This window comes from Melanotaenia boesemani, chromosome 24 (assembly GCF_017639745.1).
Source record: "Melanotaenia boesemani isolate fMelBoe1 chromosome 24, fMelBoe1.pri, whole genome shotgun sequence".
In the NCBI taxonomy this organism is placed as follows: domain Eukaryota; kingdom Metazoa; phylum Chordata; class Actinopteri; order Atheriniformes; family Melanotaeniidae; genus Melanotaenia; species Melanotaenia boesemani.
In genome coordinates this window covers 14,630,316-14,657,587 of record NC_055705.1, presented here as the reverse complement: position 1 = coordinate 14,657,587, position 27,272 = coordinate 14,630,316, and the positions used below count along the sequence as shown (strand labels likewise).

General features: G+C 38.4%; 1 protein-coding gene across 1 annotated transcript; it reads right to left on the bottom strand.

The window, feature by feature from the left end:
- Positions 1-428: 428 nt before the first annotated feature.
- On the bottom strand, positions 429-27,272 carry LOC121635461 (neuronal membrane glycoprotein M6-b-like). Its single transcript, XM_041978610.1, has 7 exons — positions 27,120-27,272; positions 9,842-10,028; positions 8,239-8,398; positions 7,652-7,820; positions 5,388-5,461; positions 5,245-5,310; positions 429-3,016 (listed from the first exon to the last, which is right to left on the bottom strand). Exons 1-7 carry the CDS (start codon positions 27,187-27,189, stop codon positions 2,864-2,866), a joined length of 879 nt encoding a protein of 292 aa, XP_041834544.1. The 5' UTR covers positions 27,190-27,272; the 3' UTR covers positions 429-2,863.

Below are 27,272 nucleotides of genomic sequence, written 5' to 3'. Positions count from 1 at the left end.
CATAATGTATTAAAAAAGCCTATAAATTTATTATTTTTATATATAGTATCATAACTATAATGCAACATAAGTTTTGGCTCTTAAAATTGTAATTGTCTGGTTTTGATTTAAAAAAAAATTTCATTTAATTTCTTCAGCATATTTACAAGCAAGGTATTTTATAAAGTTAAGACATGGGCTTGTTTAATACTGTGGAAGGAGAGCAATTACTGTAGTCTAAAAAATGTTTAGTTAGTAAACTGTTTAAATATTTACTGTAGTCTTTTACTGAGTGGTTAGCTCTTTCCTTAACCAAACTCACTGGGATGCTATTTTATCTCCAGTCATATTATTAATTAAGTTCTATCAGATGTCATTTATTTAGCATTATACAACTTTTCCATCCTTTGTTCCCTTTGTCCCCAAAAAAGAGTCAGGAGACAACAGTGTCACGATAATAAAAAATATCGGTTTTACTAGAGAAGGTTACAAAAATCATCACTATATAGGAGTCATAGAACTATTTCCAACTTAAAAAATGAAACCATAATGAAACACCTACAAGGGACTACAATGCCATCAAAGTACAATGGAGTTTTCTTTAGAAAAGAGTGGGTGGGTGGGTGGGGGAACGGGGCAAACACCGCCTACCATAGTTGTCAGTACAAATGACTACACATCACCTGAAAAAACTGCAAAGACACAGTCATGTCTCCTTCATGCAAATAACGAGGAAACAACAATACCCTGACACGCATCATCGTCTTATAGGAAATTGAAGTTTGCCTTTACATCAACCTGCCGGCAAAGCACGTATATTTATCAAACAAAACACACATGGCAATATAGTCCTTTTTTATACAGAATAGACAGCTGCACACATGGACAATACTGACATGCTTCATCTCATCAAAGCTCAAAAATGTGTCTTCTTTAGTGTTTTTTTTTCCTTTTTTTTAGTTGACTAACCAGTGGTAATTGTTATAGAATATAGCTCATGATTATTAAACAATATCTGGTTATAAAATTAATGTATGAAAATTCCTGACTTGTTTGTGTAAACATCCAAAACAGTCTCTGTGGTTTATATGAGTTAGAAGAAGAAGAAAAAAAAGAAAGAAATAGGAAATAAAAACGTGTTGACGAGTCACTCATTTGGCTGGCTGTCGAAACATAAGCACAAACATGTTCCATAAAATAATTATTTTTAAATCACAATAACCCAGCTGCCGAAAAAAGAAGAAAAAAATAAAAAATAAATTCCTGTATGTTTTTTTTTCTTCACATTTTAAAATGTATACGTCACAATCACCTCAATCCATCATATCATGACTGCACTGAATCTTTCTCACGACATATCATTTAAGATGTTACATTACAATTATTATATCAAATGCAGAACTAGTATTTGAGTGCTAAACACATATCTCAAAGGGTACATTTACATATATTTGTGGATAAAAATAATCGTAGAGCATGGCAAAACACTGATTGTGTTCTCCCTGTTTCGGGGAGAGCCGTAGGTTGTTTATTTTTTAGGGTGATTCGACTATTTACAGGTGAATTTCATTCTCAAAAGGAGGAACCAATAAAGCAGGGTTTTAGTGTGTAATTTACACAGGACAGTTTAGTAATCTGGTAAGACTTTAGATGGCGAAGCTTTGGAAAGGAACACAAATCAGATTTGGCTTGATACCTGAGGTGTGTGTCTCTTTAAAGACCTGGTCGATTTTTATTTATTTTTTTTATTTCTGCTGTTGCTGGTGATGAGTGTAGCAAAAACCACAAAGGTCTCGAGAGGAACAGTTTGGCATGGTTATTTGCATCCTTGGAGAGAATTAGATGAGCTCTCGTGAGTGTACATTAAATATCAAGAGCTCCTGCTTTAGCTTGTATAAAGAAAGCTTTTAACTATCCAATCCTTGACATGAAAGCATATAAGCATATTTTTCCAAACTAGTCCATTTACTAAAAGTTTGCTACGCCCCCCCCCTGGTTTTGTAATAATTTGGCAGTTGCACACTAAACCTTGAGATACCATGTGACTTGAGATTCTTTAAGGTATTTCTATGAAGGAGAGAGGGTTGGGGCAGTTTTTTTTTTTTTGAGGGATTTTTCCCCCCTAATTTAGTATTTCTTAAATAGTGCAACAATGTATTGAGCATAAGCAATAAAAAGTTCAAGATGGAAAGAAAAGTAAAGGAAGGAAAAAAATATGAGCCCAAAAACATAAAGAAGAAGAAAGATCATAATAGTACCTGGCATACTTTTCAGAGTATTAAAAAAAAACCCAACAACATTCATACACATTCGCACAATATATTCATATTCATATATATATATGCATATAAAACACCAAAAAACAAAGGAAGTTGGTCGCTGCCTGGCTTCCCAGTGGCTGAAGCAGACGGTGAACAATGTTTTTTTTTTTTTATTATTATTTTTATTTATTTTTTTATTAGGCTGTTAGGAGCTGTGTGTCGAGACGCCGTGCTGATTCAGGGCACGGAGCCGTCACAGCCGGGCCACGTTCACGAGCCGTCGCCCAAATTCACAAGAGGGACGAGATGCTTCTGAACCGATGTACTGTACCTGAGCTCGACCCTGGCGGGCGAGCTCTCACGTTCTGAAGCAACGGCCTCCGTCTGGGCCTGCCGCTTCTCCTGACCCTCGATTCTCTTCCTCTCTGGTGTGAGCACGCACACAAGAGTAACAAGCATTGCGCAGAGGGAAGAGGATGGAGAATCAGGAGGTTGGGGGACTATCAAACATGACCGAGGTGGTTTGTTTTATCGGAGGGACGGGGAGGGTGCTGTGTGTTTTGTGGGATGGGGGTTGAGGTGTGGAGAGGAGATGGGCAATGGCGGAAGAGGATCGCTTGTCCTTATGAGTAAGAGGAGGAGTTCTGGCCATCCTTCGAGCGCGCCTCGGCCTCCAGGTCTTGGTCGTCCTTGGTTTTGATGTCCTGGTAGTCGTGCGTGGAGGCAGCACTCTTCAGATAAGCCCAGTTGGCCGCCAAAATCATCAGGTAGTGGATCTGAGGAGCAAGAGCAGGAAATTAGATGCAGCGAAATAAACTCCATATCACCACTACAACTATTCTAATTTTTGCTTATTTAAAATAAATAAATGAAATGGCTGCATTGCTATAGTGCGGTTGAATTAAAATATTACACATTTTAAAGAACTTCACCAAAGTACATATACTAAGTGAACGGGAATAACCCCACAAAGTGTAATACAAGCTTTATATGCAGATGTTCTGATGTGGTCATGCTGGAAAGGTGACACTTATTTTTCTTTTTCCACCATCTGGAGAAATGAAAAAAAGGAGGCTTACAGGTGGAGCTGTGAGCAAGGAGACAGTATACTTGGCAAAATTCTTTACACAAAATGTGGACTGAGTGAAAAGTAAATATATTTGCTTTGTGGATTTTTGTCTAAAAATATCACAGCTCATGTTTAATTGATATTGTTTTAAAATGACAACAGAGGAAGATGTTTAATATGCAAGATGCAAGACGAGGTGAGGAAAGGAAAACACTGTAAAAATATTACAGTATAGCTGCTCACACCTGGAAAATACAGCCCCTTGAATATATACTGACTAACAAACTCTATTTAAAAAGTCCAAACACTATAAAATTTCCCTTTTTTAAAACATTTTTGAGGGTTTTTTTCAGGCCGAGCTTTCAGTAACGCTATGCTGGCTCTGATTCACCCTCTCCCACACAGCACACTGAAAAAATAAGGCCGAATGTGGGCTGTCAGAAAATTTCTACTTTTCACTCGACGTGTTATGTGCTTTCCAAAATAGTTTATTGTATTAATTATATATTTTATTCTTTCTTCAATCCACCATGATGTTCAGTTAGTAAAATTAGTTTATTTTCTCATTTAACTGTTGCATATGTGCTGTGTCGCTGTGACACATCCAGACACTATATTCAATCATTACAAGCGTTGGACTGCAGTAAACTTTAAAGTAAGAGAAAACTTACAAATCCAATCACTTTGATTTGCACAACCCATAACCCAGTGTTTATTCCCAAACTCTGAAATATTAAGACATTTTCCAGTTTCATGAAAAACACTTGCTTATCCTAAATTTGATGGCAGCAATATGTATGTATATATGTACGAGATGGGTCCATGTTTGTGAACATGGGTGCTAAGGAGACCAGTAAATGAGCCTTTAGGGGAGAAATATTGTCCCATTCTTGTCAGATGCAGGTTTATTGCTGCTTAAGAGAGACTGTCAAAGATCTGGCCTGCAGCAGACCAGTCCAGCTCCTGGACTCTTTTAGGAACACATGATGGTCTAGTACAGGGCTACTCAATTCAGTCTTACGAGGGCCGCAATCCAGCAGGTTTTCCATGTATCCCTGCACCAACACACCTGAGTCAAATTAGGTGGCTCTAACAGCCAATCAGGTTCTACATAATAACTCATTAATTTGACTCAGGTGTGTTGGTACAGGAATACATGGAAAACCTGCTGGATTGCGGCCCTCGTAGGACCGAATTGAGTAGCCCTGGTCTAGTAGATCTTGTGTGTGGTTTAGCATTGCAATATAGTATCCTACATTCAAGAGCATCATTCTGAAATTGCTCCGCAGATTGCTGAACCTCTGCAAAATCTTTACTTCTGAGAGACTCTGCCTTTCTAAGGTGCTCTTTTTATACCGAGTTATGTTACCAACCTGTTGCCAATTAACTTAATTTGTTACATGTTCCTCCCACTGTTTTATTCCAATTTTTTTTGCCTTGGTAGCAACTTTTTGAGCTGTGTTGCCACAAAAGATGTGTATTAAACTGTGGGAATAAAATGTTTAGTAGGTTTGCAAATCACTGAATTCCGTTTCATTTACGTTTTACAGTGTCTTGACGTTTAGTACAAAAACAATGTTTAAATGTACCATTGCATCTCTTTCTGCCTCCAGAACAGCTAGTTGTAAAACATCAGAGTACATAGGGCTTCCAAGTGACCTAGTGCAACATCTGGAGGGCTGCTTAATGCTTTTTTAGTATCTCCTTTTCCCTGGATGCAAAGCTAAAACAGTCCGCCTCCACAGCAGAGTAAAACCCTGACCCTCTGTAAGTGTGCACACACACTCACAAACACAAAGGCAGGCTACAGGGCAGCGTTTCAGCTGACAGAATGACATATGTGAGAGGCGGGGTTGCTATGGCAACAGATAAGCATGCCATGGCAACATGCATATTTTGAGCAGCACATTATCAGAGCGATCATGAGGAGCTTACCAGCGCGATAACAGTGGCTCCAGCACCGGCTAATGCGACGATATAGAGGTGATAGGACAGGTAGAACTGCGAATGGAAAAGAAAGATTAGTGAGAGAAGGAGAAAAAGGAGGAAAAAAAATCAAATGAAGAACATCCCCTCACCTCGCTGGTGGTACAAATTTCTCCCAGTGTGGCCCCACAAGCTTTCCCTGGTGTGGCGTTCAAGGGAATAATACCTGCAGGATCAGAGAGATGAAACGTCACAGGACTGAGACAAGAAGCTTTTCCCACCCCAGGGACTGTGTGATTGAAGGCATTATGAATCAGGCTCAGATGAAGATTAAAGGAAACAGGGCTGTGGCTGTCAGTGCTGCTGGAAAAATATGGGTCAATATTTTGAATCCCTTATTGGTGTAGCATAGTTTTCTGTCTTGCTCGTATAGTCTCAGATACATATTTTAACTGTTTCCTAACTACTTCTACTCTCTTTTTGTTCTTCTATTCATCAATATTCCCATTAAAAAAAGTTTGGATTCTTTGGGCAAAACAAGAAAATTGTTAACCTTTCTTAATTTATTGTAGCTTTTGAGCTGCTAGCAATAAATTGACTGCCAATAATTGGGGTTAATATTTCATAAAGCATAATAGTACAGCGCTACAGCCAATGAAGCATATGTGATCCTCATCCTACTTTGTAAGAGGGCCAGCTGTCTTTTAAATGTGGGTCACACTGTGTACATTAGGCCATCAAACAAATAACCAGATATGCAATCACAGGAAAGTGTTGCTGTGCTGTAAATCTGCATGAATGTGGATTTTCAGAGAGATTCAATCAGATCCTCAATAATCTAAACGTATTTTTTACCTCAAAAAATTACATTTAAAGCAGCTCAAGCTGAAGAGTAAAGCCTTTTGAGAAGTGAAACACGTTTGTGTATTTTCGCTACCCTGTTGGTACAGCCTGGATATTTTTTCACGTATAGTTTAAAGCTTTTCACTGCTTATTTGCCTTGATCATGGGGAACTTCTGAACATGTCAAATTGCACTGTTTAGAATTATAGGAACTGTTTAAGTCCTATAACTACAGGAAAGGGATTTTACTATTTAATTATGATAAACAATAAGATGATAAAGACCACATGATAAAAGCATGGTATATTGTACTGTCACTACTTATTTAGCAAAACCAAAAATTGCAGTATAAGCAATAACTTTAAGAATGATCTCATTATTTACTTTATGTATGATGCAATCGGTCTCAGATCTGCATTGATGGATTTTGGTCCACTCTTCTTTACAATGTGGCTTCAGCTCTCTGAAGATTGCAAGCATTTGTTTATCCATGGCTCCCTTGAGGTCCCACCACAGCATTTCAAACAGGCTGAAGTCTGGAATTTACAACACCTTGTTTTTTTTTTGTTTCAGTCACTTTGTTCAAGTTGTGCTGCTTTGTTTTGAATTAGTCCTGCTGCATGACCCAATTTCAGCTAAGTTTATAGAGTTGGTCAGATGGCTTCAAATTTGACTCTAGATACTTTGGTATGCCGAATTCATGGTTGACTCAGTGACTGCAAGATGTCCAGGTCCTGTGGCTGCAAAAACAAACCCAAAGCATCAGCCCTCTACGACTTTGCTTAGCAGTTGGTTGGAAATGTTTGTGCTGATATGCTGTGTGTTATAGACAAACATGTTGCTGTATGTTATGATAATTAAACTCTCATTCTAACTGAGGCCTGTACAGTCTGAGATTTAGCTGTTGGGTTTTCTTTTTTTTTTTTTTGCAGTTTCTCTGACCCGTGCATGCTCTGGCCTGAGAGTGATCTTACTGTGATGTCCACTCCTGGGAAGACTGGCATTTATAGAAGTGATTAGACTTGCTGAACATCCCCACCTGGCTGCTACTTACCCCTTTAATTCCTCTGGAAACAGTAAGGGGGTTTTTAGTTTTTCCCACACTGCAAATTTAGTTTTTGTCGAATAAATAATTAAACATTGTAGAATGTCATGTAGTGGTGTTTGTCAGATGTCGAATTAATTTTAAGACTGTGGTGCACTAAACTAAATATATACATTTACACATTATCTGAAAGAGAAAATAACACCTTGTCACAATGCTTCTGGAGAGTTTTTGTGCTGATTAAGAAAAAAGGGGTCATAGTTTTGATAAAATCCAGCTTCTTAATATTTGTTCTTCACAATTATTCTGTTTCACAACAATCCTTTATAGAAAAAAATATTAACAAAAAGCAAATATACAAAAACTCTCCTTATATAACCTTTAACAAAACAGAAAAAACAGCCTTTATTATGACAAATATGGCTCAACTTTAGGTCATTGGCTTATGCAACTAATTAAACAGTATTGGTTTTAAAAAGAATTAGCATAAAAACCTCAAGTAGTATAAATGAAGGCAGATTTACTGACCATACTGCCTCATATCCACACAGATGGACTCAGGAGAAGTGATGTTAGAGTCAGGAGATCTCATGGCAGCACAGGTAATCCACATGTTGAAGAAGAGATAAACTGGTATCGCCGTGAAGCAGAAGATGGCGAGGAAGGCCAGAGCAAAGATGTAGGTCAGGAACATGAACTGAGAGAGGGAGGTGAGAAGAGAGGAGAACAATTAGATGTTAATACTGTTTGCATTGTATTAAGAAAATATGTTAATAACATTCTTTTAAAGACCTAACCACCCACACACAAACCCAGTCTGGTTTTATGCTAATGTAACTGGACATCTGTAGTAATTAAAGTAATCAGGCTAGAAAGGACAAACTGTGCCAGAGTAACCCTGAGGGCTCAAGTGAGATTCAGAGTATTTGTGTGGGTCTATGTGATTGTGCTCATAACGGCCCTTCCAATAACCTAATGATAACCCTTGTACAGGCTTGCAGAAAATAAAACATTTTAAGGAAGAATATGATAAAAACAAATCAAAGTTATTAATTTGCAATGTGTCTGTGTCAGGGGGTGTGATAATGGAGCTTAAGGTGTTTTTTCTGGCATACAAAGGCAGTGATGCAGCGTCCGCAGGCGGTTGTTTTAAAGTCGCTCTGCAGCTCCTTCTTGATGGCGCTAGTGGTGTAAAACCCCTCAGCCAACAGGATGATGGCATAGACGATGAAGAAGGAGGCAATGCCGTAGATGATGTACTGAAACACCTGAATCCTAGACAAAGATAGTATACAAAAACAAGACACAACTTATTACAAATATTATTGCAATAAACTCCAGTCTTAAATGGCATGGAAATAAGATAACAGACATAGGTCATATATCCCCATACAAATATGACCAGTTCATGAAGGCTAATGGTAACGTTGCTTGTGGTGGCTAATATTAGCCAACTTTAATTTGATATGGTTAATTACCTAATTTTAATGTGACTGGAAGCCCATGACGCAATTAGTAAGTTGTTAGCTTTTGATAACTATAGATAGATACAAGAAATAACTTCAAGTAGTTAAAGTTAGCATGTAGAGAAATGTGAGCTTAGCTAATTTTAGTAAAAAAAAAAAAAAAAGTAGCCATTAAATTAGCAATAGCTTGTTTTAATAAATATTTAGCTTCAGAGAGGTGTGTCCAGTAGTCACAGTGGTTAATTAACTTAAGAGGGACATGAATAGTAGCTTTGTTGTCTAATTTTAAAGCGGTATGGCTAGTGGTTTCTGATGGCTAATGCTAAGCTATTTTGGAGAACTATAGGAGCATTAGCTTATGAGTTATGAGGACTGAAACTGCATATATTTGTTGGGTTTATCGAAAAAGGACAACAACCACTGGCTTTTGTACAATGATGTGTTATTAGCTTTCAGTTTTGTGTTATTCCCTTGCTTGTCCTCTGCTGTTGACTTTCTGACCTAGTGTGTTTTATAATTTTTTTCTTGACTGCATCGATTGTTTCACCAGTGTTCCCTCTCCTAATTATTTTTCTATGTATTCAAATCCCTGCTCTTTCTTTTATTAGCTGATAGCTAACATCTCAAGTTGTTTGCACCTTGTATGTTAACACCTTTCTTACAGTGTCTCTTTTAATTCTTTGGTGTCTGTTTTTTTGGAATAGTTTTTTTTATAATACATCTTCAATGGGACATTGCCTGAGTCATATCTTGTTTTACCGTGGTTATTTGTGATTAAATGTGAACAAGAGCTGAAATTATGTTTGATGATAGTTTTTATATTTAATGTTTTATATCTATGACTTGTAGAGCTTAAAGCACACAGTTGCATTAATCATCAAATATAATCATCCTTTGTAACAACACGATCTATTTTAGTTGAAAATGTACTAGAAATATATATACTACAGACAGATTAAATTTAGTAAACATTGAGCTATTTTCTATTCTTATTTGCATCCTTTATGTGGGCATACAATCTCACTCTCTCGGTTAAGGGATCGACTATTTTATGGTTTCAGGGTGTTGTGCACAAAGCTAACAATGTGGGTGGCTATCCTTGATGGATTTATTAACAGAGATAATCTCAGTATTTCAGGTTACACTAGTATGTTAATACATAAAATAGTGTGATTAATATTAATATTGCAAATGTTAACCCACTGGTATGAGGAAAGAAAACAAACTTGGATTAAAAATGAGGAGGGCTTACACCAGAGTTAGGGTGGCATGGTCGCTGGTAACCCTTGAGAAGTGGTTCTCCAGCATGGTCAGGGTGCCGGTCAGTGCCACATGGCCACAGCCGCAGAAAAGAGCCACGCCTGAGAAGCAAAGGATAGTGGCCACCAGCGAGGCGTAGGGCACCCCACCCAGACATTTGATGCAGCACTCGAAGCATCCTACAGAGGGAGACAAAAAGCAGAATTATTTACACTTTCCTGTTGCATTCAGCTGCAAGGAAGACTGAAGCTTTGAGGAACTAGAACAAAGAATTTAGGTCAGATCTGAAAATACAGAAATGTCAAAAACATATTTTAATGAGCAAGGCTGAAGAGAACAGACGACATCTCTTAGTGACTTGGCCGGCTCTACTGATAACACTATGCAACATTCAATGGCCTTTTTGACCACTGCTGTTTGATTTTTTTTCTTTTTTCTTTCTTAACTCAAACAGAAACCTGCAGGGATGCTCAAGCCATTAAGTGTGCATGCATCAAAAGTGTTACTCTCCCCTCTCAGAGTACACCGCTCTTTTAACACGTTGAGCAGCTATTCATAGCATCATTCACTGTAAGAGTGAGTTCACTCTGAGCTCTGTGGGAATGCTGAATATTACATGTAAACTGCACTACATCCTCTCACCCTAAGCAGGAAAAAATGCCTTCTTGGGTCCAGATTTGTTTTTGTTTTGACCACATGACAAGAATAACTAAAGATCTAAGGTGAATAATACCAAAGACTGTTTAGACTTTAAGGTAAAATTGACACATTTTAACTTGAAACGGCCAAATCTGACATTAGAGGCTGATGAGGGCTAATATTTTCCCCATAATTTTAAACTTTTCAGAATGCTTATGAATAAAGAATCATATTTTGTGCGTTAACTGTGTCTACAGGGCTATGGTGAATTAGTACATTTGTTTTCTATTGACCGCAGCAGCTTCCTGCATGGGTTATTTGGGATGGGACATACAGGTGCAGCAGACACGGTGCTTCACAGCAAAGAGGATGAAAAAGAGGGAAATAACGCATCATCTTGAGCACAAGAGCTGTGTCTTATATAACGCCTGTTAAAAATAACTCCTCCAGCTAAAGCAGGAAGTTACTCCAGGAGAAAAAAGAGACTAAATGAACTGTCTTGTGTGTGCCACTTTGCTGTTTCCATGACAACATGCTCCAGTTGGCAACCCTGCAGCATCAATATCTCATGTTCAGAAGTTTGTTGAATCTAAACGTTCTTATTTGTAACGCCCTGACAAGATGACTGACCACAGTGGAAATCTTTTCATACCTGCACATGCATATTTGCAAACTCAGGGTCATTTGTTCTGAACAGAGTGAATAACACACTCAGTGCCAGCGCTTAATGATCTCTCCAGTACATGACAGTTGATCCTATGAGAACATGACATTCACTCCAATGGCCACATTAGCAGGAGCTCAGACCCTCTGACAGTTTTTATCAACATGAAACTTAATCAATATACAATAAAATCTAGTAACAGGAGGCAAATAAACCACACAAGAATACACAATGCTACCTAAAGCTTGGCTTGCAAATTCAAAAATCCTCAATGAAAAACAACCAAAATGTAATTTGACTGTTCAGGCAAGGCATAGTATTGTAAGCCTGTGAGTAATCGTTATTGATGAGTTTAAAAGAGCCAATTGATTTCAGCTTCCCTTAGGGGAGTAAAAATCATCGATAACATCACTGTGCTGGGAGGGAAAAAAACACTTTTTTTCACATTTAGTTGCTCCTCTGTAGACTGAAGTAAATAACACGGAAGCAAATTATATATAGTAAGTTAAACTGTGTTTAAAAGTATTGTGATTTACTTCTAGATTAGCAAATGCATCATTCTTTAATTAATTTTTTAGTAATTAAGTTAAATTATTAAACTAGCTGACCTAAAAACAATCTGCATGAGGTGCAGTTTCCGCAACATCACCAAAAAGGTTTTAATGGTTTTTTTTAAAAGTTTCATCCTGATAAGAAGTGTAGTCCAAGTAGAATAAATGAGTATGAAGACCCATCCTTAAATCTAAGATGCCGCTGCTTCCTTCCAAAGCATGCTGCTGTTGATGAAGACTTTGAGTTGCATAACCCAGCGGAGGCTCATTGCATAATAGATCCAAATCCTATTAATGTTAATGAAGGAAACGGGCCGATGGAGAAGTTCAGCTGATAAGGCTGGATGGCTCCAAAATCCTGAGCCGAGAAGCAGGCCAGGCCTTTCTCGGGTTGACGGGGGCTGCGATGTGACTCTGTGGTCAATGCGGTGATGGCTTTTAAAAAGGTGATGTTTACTGATACTCCATCCTGCTTTTAAATGTCTCTCTCAATAGGTAATTGAGTACTTCCCAGTCAGATTTATTTAGAGGAGATAATAAAAAAGATGTGGTAATCCTTCTTTTTCAAATGCAAATCAAGAATTTCTAGGTGATACAGCTTTTATCTTCATTCATGGATGTGACTAATGTGACTGGAAAGGGACCTTCTTAAGACAAATCCCAAGAATCCATCAGAGCTATTTAAGGCTGATATTATTTCTGCTATTAACTCTCTTCTCCCTGGCTCCATGCAACTTCATGGATGAATTCACAGGTTTCTTATGAACACTAAAGCCGCCCCCTTATCCAGCCCGCCTCTGGCTATGACTGTTTATCAGACTCAGTTTAAAAGTGTGCTAATGGGAAACAGACAGGCCAGAGTGGTCAGCTCGAGTCGGTCCTAATGGAAATCAATGGCCTATTCATTAGAGTAGAATTTAGGTGACACACTGAGGCTAAACTATCTCCCTCGTTTTATACCTCTTGCCACCTCTGCCCTGCCGTCTTCTCTGCTCCTGCTTTTGAAATACAGCTGCATGCCCACGCTGCACTTACAGTGAGCCAGCTGGAGTTAATCTTCGAAACAATATGTTACGCTTCTGTTACTATTCTTTTTCATATATCATCTCAACAATCTCAAGCCAAGGGTGAAGAATAACTCAAGAAAACAGTTCACAAAGATGTGGTCTTTCTGCTCCTTTTGTCAAGCAACAGAACAGCAAATAATTTGACAGATGGCTGTAATGAGGGATTAAAACTGTTAAATACTAGAAAATGTTTCTGTTTGAATAACAATTTAAATTTTTGGCTGAAAGTTAAATAAAAGAACGATAATGGATGCATGCTTTTTCTTGTTGTCGCCACAGAGAAGAGAAAAGGAGACGGAGAGAGGGAAAAGAAGAGCAGCATGACTGAGGAGATGATGAATAAAAAGCAAAGGAACAATGGATGAGTCGAAAGAGAGAAGGTGAGGAAAGAGGCAGAGCGAGCGAAGAAAAGGATGAGAACGTGTAAGTGAAAAGCAGTTCTTGGCCCCAGGGCCGGCAAATGGCAGTTGCCATAGCAACATGTTACCCACGACCCAGTTCAGCGGAAGCGTAGTCCTTCACACACACGTAGAGTGATGTAACCTTAATCAAAACCCAAAGATCTGAGTTAAATAGTGACAGCTGCCCAGAGGTTGAACACCAAAAATAACAAAACAAGCTGCAGGTTATAAACACAGCTGTAGAGATGACAAGAAAAACGGACAATATGTCTATTCATATTGTTGCGCTGAGGTTCAGAGAAGTGGGTCAAACTGAAACTGCATTGCTGAAAAAAAAGGAGGGATGCAAAAAATATGGAGGGTTTTGTCTAAGGGTTTCTTTCTTTTTCCAACACGCTTCTTCATTCATTATACAACACAAATTCAAGCAGACTATCGGTGATGGTAAAGTTTCTTTCACTTAAAAAAATGCATGAAAAAGCAAAAGATGTTTAAAGTCTCCAGCATCTTGTGTTTAAAGGTATTCATATACATCTGTTGTGTGTTTATATAAGCATCACATTAATTATACTGTGAATGTTTTAAGCTTAAACCATCATTTATTCCTTTTCCCACTTGGTTAAAAGGAAATAAGCTGTACACACAATGTTTCTTCTTTACACTTGCAGCAGAAAGAAAAAGATGTTATGCTTTATAAAAATATTTAATTTCTTTTTTTATTATTTTAATTGTAAGTGCAAAAAAGAAAAAAATGCAGGACATGGTACACCGAACAAACATTTGTGAAAAGGATATAGGGGGAGATTGTGTGATGCATTAAAAAAAAAAAAAAAAAAAAAAAAAACGGGTCCAGTGACCTGTGTCCTGCACCAAGTTCGTATCCGGTCAAGATCACCTGCCCAGCAGGCCTTCTCTAGTTTATGTGACTTTTTTTTTTATGAATTTGAATTTGATATATGTGTTTGAATCTATGGGTGTTTATGCTAGTGAGATGCATTAAATTAAGTGTGGCATTGAAGGACAGTTTATAAAAAAAGGTGGTTTTAAGTATGGCTTTGGTCTCTGTATCTGGTTCCTCAGCCGCCATAGATGCATGATGTTCAGCAGCAAGTGCTTAACTTTAAGGTTAATAACTTGAATGGATCCTGGCTGGAAATGGCACAGAATTTTAAAAGTGAAATCAGGAGCTTAGAAACCAAAACATGGCTCTCAAAGACCATGCTCAATGGGACCAAGGGAGGCTAGTTGTCCGTAGGTTACAGTACTTGAATGCAATGTAAACTAACAATTATAGCACCTATTACATTCTGTTTGCTTCTTGAGTTTTCATCTTAAAATGAATTTAAAAAATGTCCCTTTGTAGTTAACAATAGTGCTGTTTGTGCAGATGGTTAAGCTTTCACTCGTGTTTCTGCATAAGCCAGAATGCAAAGAACATGGATGAAAAAGAAAACCACCATCTACATTTTTCTTTTTTTTTTTCCTCCCCTCACATTCAAATCGTAACGTTATTATAGGAGAGAGAGCACATTCAGGCAATTTGACTGGATAAATGAGGCCTGACATGCAGGAAATGTAGTTTGAAAAAAGAACCTGTCACCGGTTGCTGACATCTTTTGTGATATGCTCCTCTTCCTGTCAATCGCCTGACAAACACGACATGAAATAATCCCTCAAACGCATGTCGCCATACAAACTTAACTGTCACTTGGTTTAAATTTGTAGCGTCTGCACTGAGGAACAGATGACTAACTAGATGCAATGCATGAGTAAATGAAATATAAATCACTATATACGCATTTGGTGGCAACACCTGTGATAATAATGCTTAAATTAATGTGCTGCATTTATCTGGCTGTATTGATTTCCTTGGTGCCATGCCTATAAAACATAAATATAAACTGAGAGAAGAGGAGATGGAGATTACACCCACTGTCCTAATAGGTAATAATTTACCATAAACAGTGCAACCCAGTGGCACAGCATGATCCAACTGTTCGTATGCATAGCACATCTGCCGGGAATAACAGCGTTAATAAAGCTTTGTGAATGTTTTAGTGGCCGATCTGGTCCCTGCCCGCGGCTGTATTTAAATTTAGAAGTACTGTAGAAGTACTTTATTATGGGGAAATTTGAAAACAAAGCATTATGAGTATATTCCCAAAAAGATTAGGTGAGAAAAAAACAGAGAAACGAAAGGTTTGGGAAGGTAAAGCAAAAAGAGAGGATGGACAGTGTCGCCTTTGGTTGAGATGAAAACGGAGCCCCATCTGTTTGATGGGAGCAAACTGAAGCCACAACACAAACTCGTAACCTTGCAGCTTCAGCTCAGGAGATTTCCATCTCTCAACTTGAGTGTAGAGATAAAAGGCTCCTTTGAGTCTTTATGAGAAGTGCCATCAAAACCACATAATTATGATACAAAAACACATAAAAGTCTCTTTTGTTTTTGAAGGATCAGTCTGTTCATCATGTTTGTTCAATGTTTTTAGAATTCTGACAGCAAAGCGATTTCTAATATCTGGAAACACCACATCATCATCATCATCATCATCATCATCATCATCATCACAAGAACAAGAAACATGAAATGTGGACTTAGCAGTTCAACTGTAAACAAGCTAAAGGTTCGGTCAGATTATTTATGTCTCACAGCACAAAATTGTCAAAGCTGACCCAGGTCCAGCTGCACCATGACCTGCAATTTGATACACATTTTTAAAATAAAATTTAACTCCAAAAATGGTCCACGAAAATGACCTGAGCCCAAACCGTCACATGCTGCCTGCAGCTGCAGAGGCTCCAGTCATTTTCTGTCTCTCATGGGTTCAGACACATAACTTAATGTAAATCTTATCCATTTTAGAAAAGTACAGATCTCTGTAGCTATGCATCTACAACTAAAAATGTAGACTTCCAAATGCTCTGGGTTGCAGTTAAGCAGCCAGCCACAAAAATCAGTTATAAGGATAAATCAGACACAAAGAGGTTTCCCAAGTCTCAAACATTCATACATGAGATATGAGAAATATATGCAAAGGCAATACTTTTACATAACTCAGACATATCTTTGCATAGAAGAGATAAGGCCCATTTCCAGCTCATTTTACCTAAATTATTTCCTTTCTCTTGTTTCAACATGGACTCAGATCTCAAACAGCACATTTAGGCAAAGAAATCATTGCTGATTAAAAGGATATGAGCTAGGTCAGCCAACAATTATCAGGGTTAACAGTTATATTTATTATTTTTAGAATTTTTTCCCACAGTACATAACTAATCCTAATCTTCTGTTTATGAGAAACCCCGCCCTGGTTGTGTGGCATTATAAAGGCCACAAGTTCAGCATATGGCGTAACTGAGCCTGATGGACTGCACAGCTCTTAAATCTTGTTCTAGGAACTGTGTTGGGTGATCGATATGTTTATTCCACTGGTGGGATGTTTGTTTTCTCTAATACTTTTATCAGGTTTTTTTCAATACTGTTTTTATGCACCAAAATACTGATAGCGTTATGTATTTTTATTTATTTATTTATTTATTCAACGTTAGTCTGTTAAAACTCATCACCGGCCAGACGATGTATAAGCACTGCCACACTGTAAAAACCAAACAAACAAACCAAAAAAATTAAATAAATAAAAATTAAAAAAGCAATAATATTCAAGTAGCTAAAATATAGTGACATAGTTGTCGATGAACAGTGGACCCTATTGATAAAGTTTGGGAACCACTGCTCTACATGATATAACATTATATAACAGAAAAAATAAATTCCTGTAACATTACAGGGTATTAACAGAATTAGACTTGAGTATTTATATATATATTTTTAATAACATTTTAGTGAAATTATGACAAATTTGAAAAGCATTAGTCTTTTTTTTATGTGAAATTAAATTATATTTCATTTGAAAAAATCTAAATAAGTCCCCATGCTCCGAGTCAATAGCGTCCACATGTAATAAAAACATTTGGAAAAAAGAATAAAAAGTAAAAATAGGGAAGTGCATGAACATAAGCTGCACACAATATAGCTGATGCTTTCGCACAAACTGCACACCGATGCAGGGAAACAACTTTTACACTCTGCCTCTTGCAAATTTGTAACTTTCCAATTATGTTTGAATCCTGTGCAAACTTAAAATTAATAAATCAAACAAATCAAGTAAACCATTAGACGTTTGGGAGCTCATTAGGCATAGCCATGAACTGAAGTGTATCATCACACAATGAGCGCGGTAATCCTTTAGGGCTATTAGGTATAATTAGGCAAGTGTAGTTAACAGCCGAGCAGTAAAAGAGTTAATTTAGAAGCGGCTGGCTGTAGGGTTGAGTGATAAGATCTAAACCCTGATGACAGATAGTCTACTAGCTGCCCACACAGTGTGAAAACTCTCTCATCCCCTGTTATCCAGCAGCAGAATCACCTGTCCCGGGCTGCCGTTTGCCAGCCTAGCAGAGCAGAGGCAACGCTATTAGCTCGAGTCTTGTTCCACCAAAATGTAAAATGGCCCCTCTGGCCAGAAGTGCTATGCCTTAGTGGTTACGCAACCAACTTGGCTAATGTCACTTCCCCTGAGATGTCAAAAAAGCAAGTGTCCCTCTCCTGGCCCCTTCATCTTTGTCCCCAACCCCCTCCCTCCTGCTGATGTGATTATGGAGATTCACTTTTCTTGCAGCTCAAGGGCAGATGAACACTTTGTGTGTATGAGCATTAACGCTCACATATGAGTAACTGCAGAGTCTCATTGACTGTAGTGTAAAAGGCGCTGTCTGTGAAGCCTGTTAGCATGTGCACATCTCTGTTTATTAAAAATCAAGAAAATAGAATATTAGATACATAACAAAAGGAATGAAGTAATGAGCAACAAAAGATCAGTTTCTTTGAAAGTGATCTTTTTACTTCAACTAACAACAAGGACCCGAACAGACCCTGGGCTGAAACTGAGACACAGAACGACCCACACATCATTCAGACGAGTCACTTATCGATGTCAGCCATGGCTAATGATGACAAGAGCTAATTGGCATCAGGCATTTTATGGGCTATGGATAAGAGGAGCAGATTGGGCATCAGTGGGTGATGGAAGAGGGCCAGATGAGGCTGGCATCACTCAAGAACAAGGCCTGCTGCGCCAACCTGCCACTTGCTGCTATTCATATACCCAGTGCAGACTTGGGTGCAAACATAGATGTAGTGGAGGGTGATTTCACATTTTGTGGTAGTAATATAAAAAAAATCAATCACATCTTTATAGGCCTACAAAATTATGTTAATTAATTCAGTCTGTCTTTTTTTTTACTGTGAATCATGTAGACTAATTTATCACTTAGAAGTGAGAATGAACACATTTACAAACTCTTCGCATATTGTTTAGTCAGAATGACAAAAAGTGATTTAAATTGAAATGAAGTAAATTCTCAGATATTTGAACCTTAAACCAGCACTGTTCTGCCTATGTTACTAAATACTACATGTATAAGTATAAACGAGAGATTGATTTCTTTTAAGATGGGATGAGAAGATGGAGCATTTTGGTATCTAAAACAAGTCAAACCACAAAAAATTTCATAGTGATTTAAAAACCTGCTGTACTGTGAATTTTTACACCATGTCACTTTTGCATGACACAGTTATTTCCAATTATTTACTTTTCTCAAACAGAACATCTGGGCTGGTGCAACCAAGACTGTTTGCAATGACAAGATCCACTCAATATTTCAAATCTAAAAATGTTTACGTCTCAGTTTCATATATATATATATATATACTTAAAATATCTTCTCTTCTCATGCCCCTTTCCTAAGGCTCTCACCATGTCTTCTGCAGGTAACACACTAACTGCTTATAAATACTGAACATAATCCCACTTAAAATCAGAATTTCCTTTTAAATCCTTGGAGAAAGTAACATTTGTGTCACTTTTTAATACGAGCTCAAACTTTGGCTTCACCTTTGTCCATTTTATTAATCAGTTGTCTGCAGGAAATTTTTTTAAGATAGTACAGATGTGTTTGGATGGAGTAGCTCCTCACGTTTACATGTTTTTCTGTCATCATACTGCTGAAAAGTGTAAAACTGTGACAGAAAAGCAGCCCATTAAGATTTTATAGCTACAAAAAAATTATAATCAAAATAAATTAAGTTCTCCTCTGCGGATTTTGACCATATCTATAAATAGTGAGTGATAATGGATACTTGTTTATATAAGATTTCAAATTTACAACAATTGAATTGTACATTGAGATTTCTTTCAGATGGGAAATGCAACTTTTATCAAGTGAGCTTCTGTCTCTTAAGTCGGGTGGCTCTATACCTCTCATTGCTCATTGTCATGCTAATATAAGGCAGGGAAATGGTCATTTCATGGAACTTTTTATGCCTCCATCAATCACTAAATGCATTATTATTCTGTCATCTGTCATGTTTATGCTAATGATCCCCACAGTTTCATTCAGACATACCTGTCTGTGTAACTGACAGGAGACAGCCACTGTGCAGATCATGTTGGTGTAGAAGTACACATTGGTTGTGTAAAACATACTGATGGGGTATAATATTTTAATATACTGCTTTTTCCCTATACATACTGCATTTAAGCTTATTGAACAGATGGTGTATAATATGAAGGATTATGTTGCACTTACACCAGAGAGCACTGACTAGTATATTTGTGTTGTGTTGGACTAAAGCAAGACTTTTAAATTCTTTAGATTTTTAGATTCTTTTAGATTTTTCAAAAATGGCCTCGGTGTTAAGCACATCCTCTAGTTTCCCAGGTGTTGACCTGGAAGTGACAGAAGAAACCGATGAACAGAAGAACAAGCTAGTACAGATGGCATATCATTAACAAACACATATAAATCAATAAATCAGGTACACAGCACAATGCACAAAAATAAAGATGTCCAATTCACCACTCAACAAAATACTGATTTGGCATCTAAATTGTCAGTTGTTTTCATCATAGCACCACCTACGTTTGCTTAGTTGGACATACCTCCATTAAGACACTGATTCCCCTCCCATGTTTTTAGGACAAGGAATACAAAATTATCTTGACTTATCAGTAGGAATTGTATTGTTTGTTTTGTCCTTTATTTGGCGCAGGTACAGACTTCCTGTGTTCAAAGCAGTACATACCCTAATTACATCTACCACAGTAGCTGGCAGGATGTTCATTCATGAAACCAACATGTTTGCTTTGGAAGGAATGGAAGGAAGTGTAGGTCTCAATGAAGCTTATGAAACAGGAGCTAAAACTTGTGGTTTCACACTAAAGATGAACTGAGGAGATGTTTTAAAGGCCAGTGTAAGCTATAGATTTTTTTCCTATGCTGTTTAAATGAAAGGAGTAGTTAGAACACATAACATGTTTCCTTTCAAAGCAGGAGACAAAAAAAGCCATCTTAGGGGTTTTCTGTGATTTAAACAAAGAATGCTACTAATTACAGCTTGTATTGTGCATGTGTGCATAGAAGAAAGCACATTTAAATATATATGTGACCACAGTGTAGGGATGGAGAAGGATGAATATGAGCATAACTGTGAACCACACGGTCTCACCCACATGTATGTGCACAAAAATAGAGATTTTCCTTTGGTGCAAGCAAAGCACTCTTACAGACATTCCCTTCAACCACTCCTGGTCATTGACACGTAAACAAATGCAAACACACATGCCAACACTATCTAGCAAACACACACACACACATATCCAGATGGAGGCTGACAGCATGCTTTGGGCAAATGGCTTCAAATGAAGAACACATGAGCCTTTCTCTGTGTGACGGCTTTCACATGCTCCCACAACCTCACACACCTCCAGGGCGAGAGGAGGATGGGCGAAGGGTGTGTGCAAGGGTGAGTGTGTGGGGGAAAGAGAGATACTGAAAGGTGGGTGAGAGCTGGACAATAAAAGAAAAAAGAATCAAAGATAAGAGGGAAACTTATCAATCAAGACTGACTTAGTAGCAGTTTGCAATGCATCTTGGAGAGAAGATGTGTCACTAGTTTTGCTAAGGAAATGAACAGAAACCAAACTAATCAGGACTGACCCACAGTTATAGCATCATTCTGTCTCATTTTGTCGTTTAAGTACAGAGAGGTGATTTGCAATAGAAGCAAGAGTGAAACTAATTCCAGTGATGTCAGAGTTGATGTGGGAGTCAGCTACAATAGATCGGGTAAACACTTTGGTGGCTTATGTTTCACTACATATTACCTGTATGTGTGGTTAATACCAAGATCTATATGTTAATAATTGCACACATCTGTTGCCCGAGCAAGCACCGAGTTAGGATATCAAGAGTTAGCAAAGCCTTTGCAGATGAATGTGTAAAGACTGGGTGATGAATTTTCTAGTTTTCGGCCTTGAGGTAATTACACACATACAAGAGGAATAATGAGTGGTTTTCTGTAAACTCTCAATGCTTTGTGGGTGTGAAGAAGATGAGGATTTATATGTGCGTGTGTGCATGTGAATATGTGTGTGTGGGGAGCAGCAGGGCTTTGCTTTGGTCTGTAAATTGGATTACAACACACAGTAACAACAAATAATCTTAATCAGAAGTGGAGTACAAGCATATTTTCTGCACCATTTGCTATTAAGACATTTTCAAATACTGTAATGATGGAAATGATGCACGCAGATGGGAAAAGAAGACTTAAGGAATTCAGTTCAGCTAGATCTGCTGTCCATTTATTGGTTCAAATGTTTCATTTAAAATACATCATCCTATATTTTTGTCCACAATGAGGTGAAGAAAGAGGAGAGAGGAATGCATGACAAAACAAATGTCAAAACCAACAGGGAGAGCAGCCTAGTTCCTCCTGATGATCATCAAACAGGAGGTGGCCTTTAGATTTAAGGGCTCAGTCTGTGCTCAGCTGGACTGTGTTGTGACCCTTTTATGTCACATGACTGACATGTATGTGGCCAACTTAAAAACAAAACAAGTGATTTATCATTTGAGGCTTAGTTGAGGTTGAGCAAAAACATTTTCAGCCTTCTTCAGACTGCAAAAATCCATATTGCATCCAGAATTATTTTAGAAAATGCGATCCAAAAAACTAAAATAATGGAGATGGAGTTTCATGTAAATGAAGTATGCATTCATTTCTGTGAAAACTACAAAACACAGTATCTGCCTCAATGGAAAGTGCACTCTGAGCACTCTTGTTGTAGACTGAATCTAAACCACTTTGAAAGGTGGATTTTTGCAGATGGATGACAAAAAATTTTAGCTTGGTTTATATATCACAACCCATCGATTACTGGTTTGCCCACTGGTAGCTGTTGGAGTGTTTTAAGTCACCAGCAGATATCTTGATAACCTTATAGTTTTGTCATCGGACAAGAATCCTTGGTGATTGTTTCAAGATCCTATTTCAGCTATTTTTTCAACCAGAGCTTATCCATATCGGATCGATCACTACAAATGTACAACAAAAAGCTAACAAACTTTTGTCAAATCTAAAGCTAAAGCAATTTTGCAAGAAGCCACGAAGCTACATGCACAAAACAACTAAAGACAACATGTGAAATAACATAAATAAATAAAATGACTGTTACTTTTTGATGCTGGAGAGCTACATTGTTATTAACATACCAACACATGCAAACATGTTGGATTTCTGGACACACAAAAGCAATCTGCATTATTTCAAAACCAATCTGAACTGAAACAATCTGATCTGTTTCAGTGCAAACAGTCTAACCTGAATATTTGATGTCAAATGGTAAAATGAAAACAACTTAACCCCAAATTAGAAGCAAGCAAACTCCACAAGTCCATAATTTAGACTTCCTGCCCTGCCTCCTCTCCATCTGCCAGCGATCACTCTAAAAGGATCCATAAATTTGATCAGGTCAAACATCACAAATTATACTGGGGTGGGAAAAAACGCATGAAGGTCTTATTTGGAGCAACTCTCTTAGTTGGTGCAGCAGCTCTGCCCTTCAGCTGCAAATTCAACAAAACCTGCACCTTTCCAGACGATGATGTAATCTGTTACGGTTCTGATCTTAACATCATAACCGACGACGGCAAGCCAACGCTGCGTTATGTAAGAGTGGGCACACATGAGCAGAATGACGGGAGGTGTGTGTGAACAGGCCATCCATCTGAAACACAGGGAGGGGGGGGCAGATGAAATATACGCAGGGCCACTTTGAAGCACTCAAAGCTGCTAAGGGAACAACACTAAAGGTAGAAATAAAAAATTCAAACCAGAAAATCTGTATTGTTCGATGAAACTGTCTCATACTAAAGAAATCTGATATAATTTTGCCTTGGAGAGCAAAGCTAAAGTCTCATTATCCGACTCCTGAGCACAGAGTACCTCGTCACACAAGCAGATTAGAGATTATAGTATGCAATCATGCAAAAAGATCGATCCACAATCAACTATATTATATGTGCCCCGGGATTATTACCAATGCCTGTGTACATTTTATGGTTTAAAATAGCTGTGCAATAAAGAAAATGGGCTTTATTTGTCATAATTAGGATATCTGCAGAGCTAAGTAACTTGCAACTGATGCATGTGCATGAAATGAAGACGAATAAGCCAAAATGAAACACTACTTTTTGGCACGAGCTGAGAATCTTTCTAACCCTTGATTTGTAAACTTATATTTGTTCGTTATTTAAAGTTTGCTTTCAGGGCTTGAAAAAGGACTTTTTTTCTTCTTGCAATTTCCTGTTAATTAAAACTTGATAAATCTGCATCACGTTGATCATCCGCAGATAAACTGGACTTAACCATAATTAGACCGGCTTTAGAAAGCAACCATCAACTTACTGATTATCATCAACACCTAATAACTGAGCACAAATAACACCAGCAATGATGGAGATTCAAGTGACACATTTTGAATGCAAACCAGACATTAACACAGCATATTATGTAACTTGTCAGATACGCTTCAAAAACATCTGGTTATGCAGTATTCTCAAGTCTGTTTCTAAAACCGATCCTAGAATTTTAAGATATTGCAGGAAATACAAACCAATGCTGTTTAGTTTCATGCAAAATACATTTTCAAAAAACTTCATCCACACATTCTGAATCAGAAACTCTGGCACACACACACACACACAAGCTCCTTATATGACAACTCTCGCCTTCTTGCCCCCCACTGTAAATCTCCAGCTTCTTAACGGATGCTACAAGCTTATGGTCACATTCCAGATGTCAAATGATTACACCGACGAACAGGCCATCCTCAAATCCAGTCTATTTTGGGTTGTCTGTGTAGGTGGATTGTTGCACAACATCACACCTGGGGCGCAGCATTCCAGGCATGCAGAGGTTAAACTGGGTGAAAGCATCTTGCTAATTTCACTGCCTTCTGCATAAAAAAATTAGATGATTAAGGATTCAGAGGAAAAATGGCCGTGCCGCTCAACTATCTGTAGGAGCTACAAACTGGCTCTGTCAATTGAAAATGTACGATAAAGCCTCTGATTGGACACTGGTTTGTGTGTAGCAGCACGCCTCAAGAGAAGATGATGTAATGTCTTTTTGAAAACATCACTGCTCAGGGACACCCAACTCCTCTGAACCTTACGTCATACACAGAATATGATCCAGCAATATGACTGGGATGGGTACCACGTTGTGCAGCATCAGCTATAAAGGATGTTTTAAATTTTTTGGGTACAAGATTCTGAAGACATAACTCAAGACAAAATGATAAAATACCCAAAGCTAAGGTAAAATCACATAGCACCGAGGCTAAATATGATTTTTCTAGTCAGCTGAGGGGTTGAGACTATAGGTTTCTGCCCACTTCTGACCTGGAGTTAGATCTCTGTAAACCAGCTGTGGTTTGGTGCCATGGCTGCCAGATTTGGTCAGCTTTTTGGTATGCGGATTTGGGCCAGTATGGGTGAGAACTGGCACAGCAAGCTGCATTCTTACATGTGATAGACCTGATCTGTTCAAGATGTTTTAACTTCTGTATTTACTTCAAATTTTCCATTTGAATATATAAAAACGCTCTTTCTGTGAACACCTGGGCTTCTTATCGTACTGAAGCTTGAAAAATGTTCCTTATATCCAAGTTGCTTTGGATAAAAGTATAAATGGATTCATGTACTACACATTTACATAATAAATTCAATGGATAAACGTGTCCAAACGTTGACTGATGGTGTGAATGTAAGACACAGATCTGGTTTGGTTTACCGCTATAAACTTTGACCATATTGGACCAGCTTTTTTGTTTCTGGCCAAATAATTTTAGCATTACTAGATAGATTGCAACAATAAGAAATAAAATAATAAGGTCAGTAAAAAAGGTGGTGTGGTGGTTAGCACCCCAGTTCCTCTCACTGTCCAAAGACATGCTTGTTAGGTTAATTGGTCACTGTAAATTCTCACTAGGAGTAAGTGTGAAAGTGAATGGCTGTTTCTGTCACCCTGCAATGGACTGGTGACCTGTCCAGGGTGTACCCTGCCTCTCATCTGCTAAAAGCTGGGTTAGACTCCTGCTTTTCTGCGACTCTTAATAGAGCGGTATAGATAATGGAAGAAGTAAAACAGAACAATGTCACTACATTTTGTAAATGATGAAAAGAAATAGTGGTAAACCCTTCTGTTGAGCATAAAAGTAAAAGAAAGTGGGAAACAAAGCAAAACTTTGGATGTTCACATGTGAAGACTTGAGGTGTTAAGTCCTCCATGCTAATGTGTACTGATTTGGTGGCCAGCAGGACAAACAGGCATCATGCAGATCAGCTGTAACACCATTGCTGAATAATGCAGCTGCAAATAAAAAGCTATCATTGTATCATGATTAATGCATAAAATAACATCCACATTTAATCGAAGCAAAACTGTGCATCGTGTTTGTTCGTACAAAGCTGGATCTACACTGGATGGCCAAGATAAACGGCCTGTTGAGTTACTCTAAAGCCATAATGCAAACAAATCAGTCACATTCAGTCTTGTATGGGCGCTGAACCCACCGACGCCAAGACACGCCTACAACACACATTGATGTAAAATGAGCATCACAGTCTGGGTATTATTTAGAGGAAATAATAAAATCAGACAAATGTGCACAAATATTTCGATCTTTATTCTTTCCACGCTGATGAAAGAACTCGAAAAACAGCATTTTTTTGCATTACAGAGATATGTTTTTGCTAAGTATCAAAATGAGAATCCTTTATTAATTTAGAACCGAACGTATGCACCATACAGAGGCTGCGTTAACATGTCTGCGTTGGGGTTGTAACTAATGGTCACAGCCATCCCTTTGCGTCAGGAGCGCCGCTGATCGCCGCTTTTTTCAGCCCCCAGGTCCGCGACTGGAACTGATCACTGCAGTCTGGCAAAAACCAAAAAAATCTCCCGTCTAATGCGGCGCCTTCCCTCAATCACGCCGCTGACAGATCAGACAACAAGCCTCTGTGCGTTACTGCCGATATTAATCGAAACGGCTGCAGCAGGAGGATCCACCTGGCGGAGAACAATGCCGCCATGCACGGAGCGCAGCGCACAGCCAGCCTCTTTATCAACCGCTCATTAGGCAGAAATAAGCTCATGATAGTGGAACAACGCAAAAGCAAATTGGCATTAATGCATGCTCCGTAAATCCAGACCGAGCACCTTTCTCCCCATCCACCCACCCGCCCCTTTTCCCCTCCTTCACCAACCTCCAAATGCCTCCACAGCCACAAAATAACGCAACCAACGTCAAATAGCGCTAATAACAGCGGGAATGATCTGGTAACACCTGCTGCAAACAAACTATTCCGGCTACTTAAATCGACCTGACATGGATGAGAGGCCAAACAGCATCGCTATTGTGTCGCGCGCAAGCAAAAAGCCATTGCAAGTAGGTTAAACCTCTCAGGCTGGCGCAGACGCAAATGTCTCTAACGAAGAAAAAAAAAAAAAGTGAAAATATTAGCGGTTGATGGAGCGTACCTTTGCTCTCCTGTCCCTCGTCCTGGGTCTCCTCCGCGTTGGACTCCATGACCGGCTTTGTCCCATCCATTATTTTAGCGAATAGAGTCTCCTTGTGCTTGCACTAATACCTTACAGTGTGTGGACGCTGGAGCCTGTCTGGTGACTTGATGC

Coding starts and splice junctions, on each gene's coding strand:
- LOC121635461 (XM_041978610.1), bottom strand. CDS start 27,189: ATGGATGGGACAAAGCCGGTCATGGAGTCCAACGCGGAGGAGACCCAG. Junction 8,399..9,841: donor CATGCCACCCTAACTCTGGT/GTAAGCCCTCCT, acceptor ATCTTTGTCTAG/GATTCAGGTGTTTCAGTACA. Junction 5,462..7,651: donor TGTGGATATGAGGCAGTATG/GTCAGTAAATCT, acceptor CTGATCCTGCAG/GTATTATTCCCTTGAACGCC.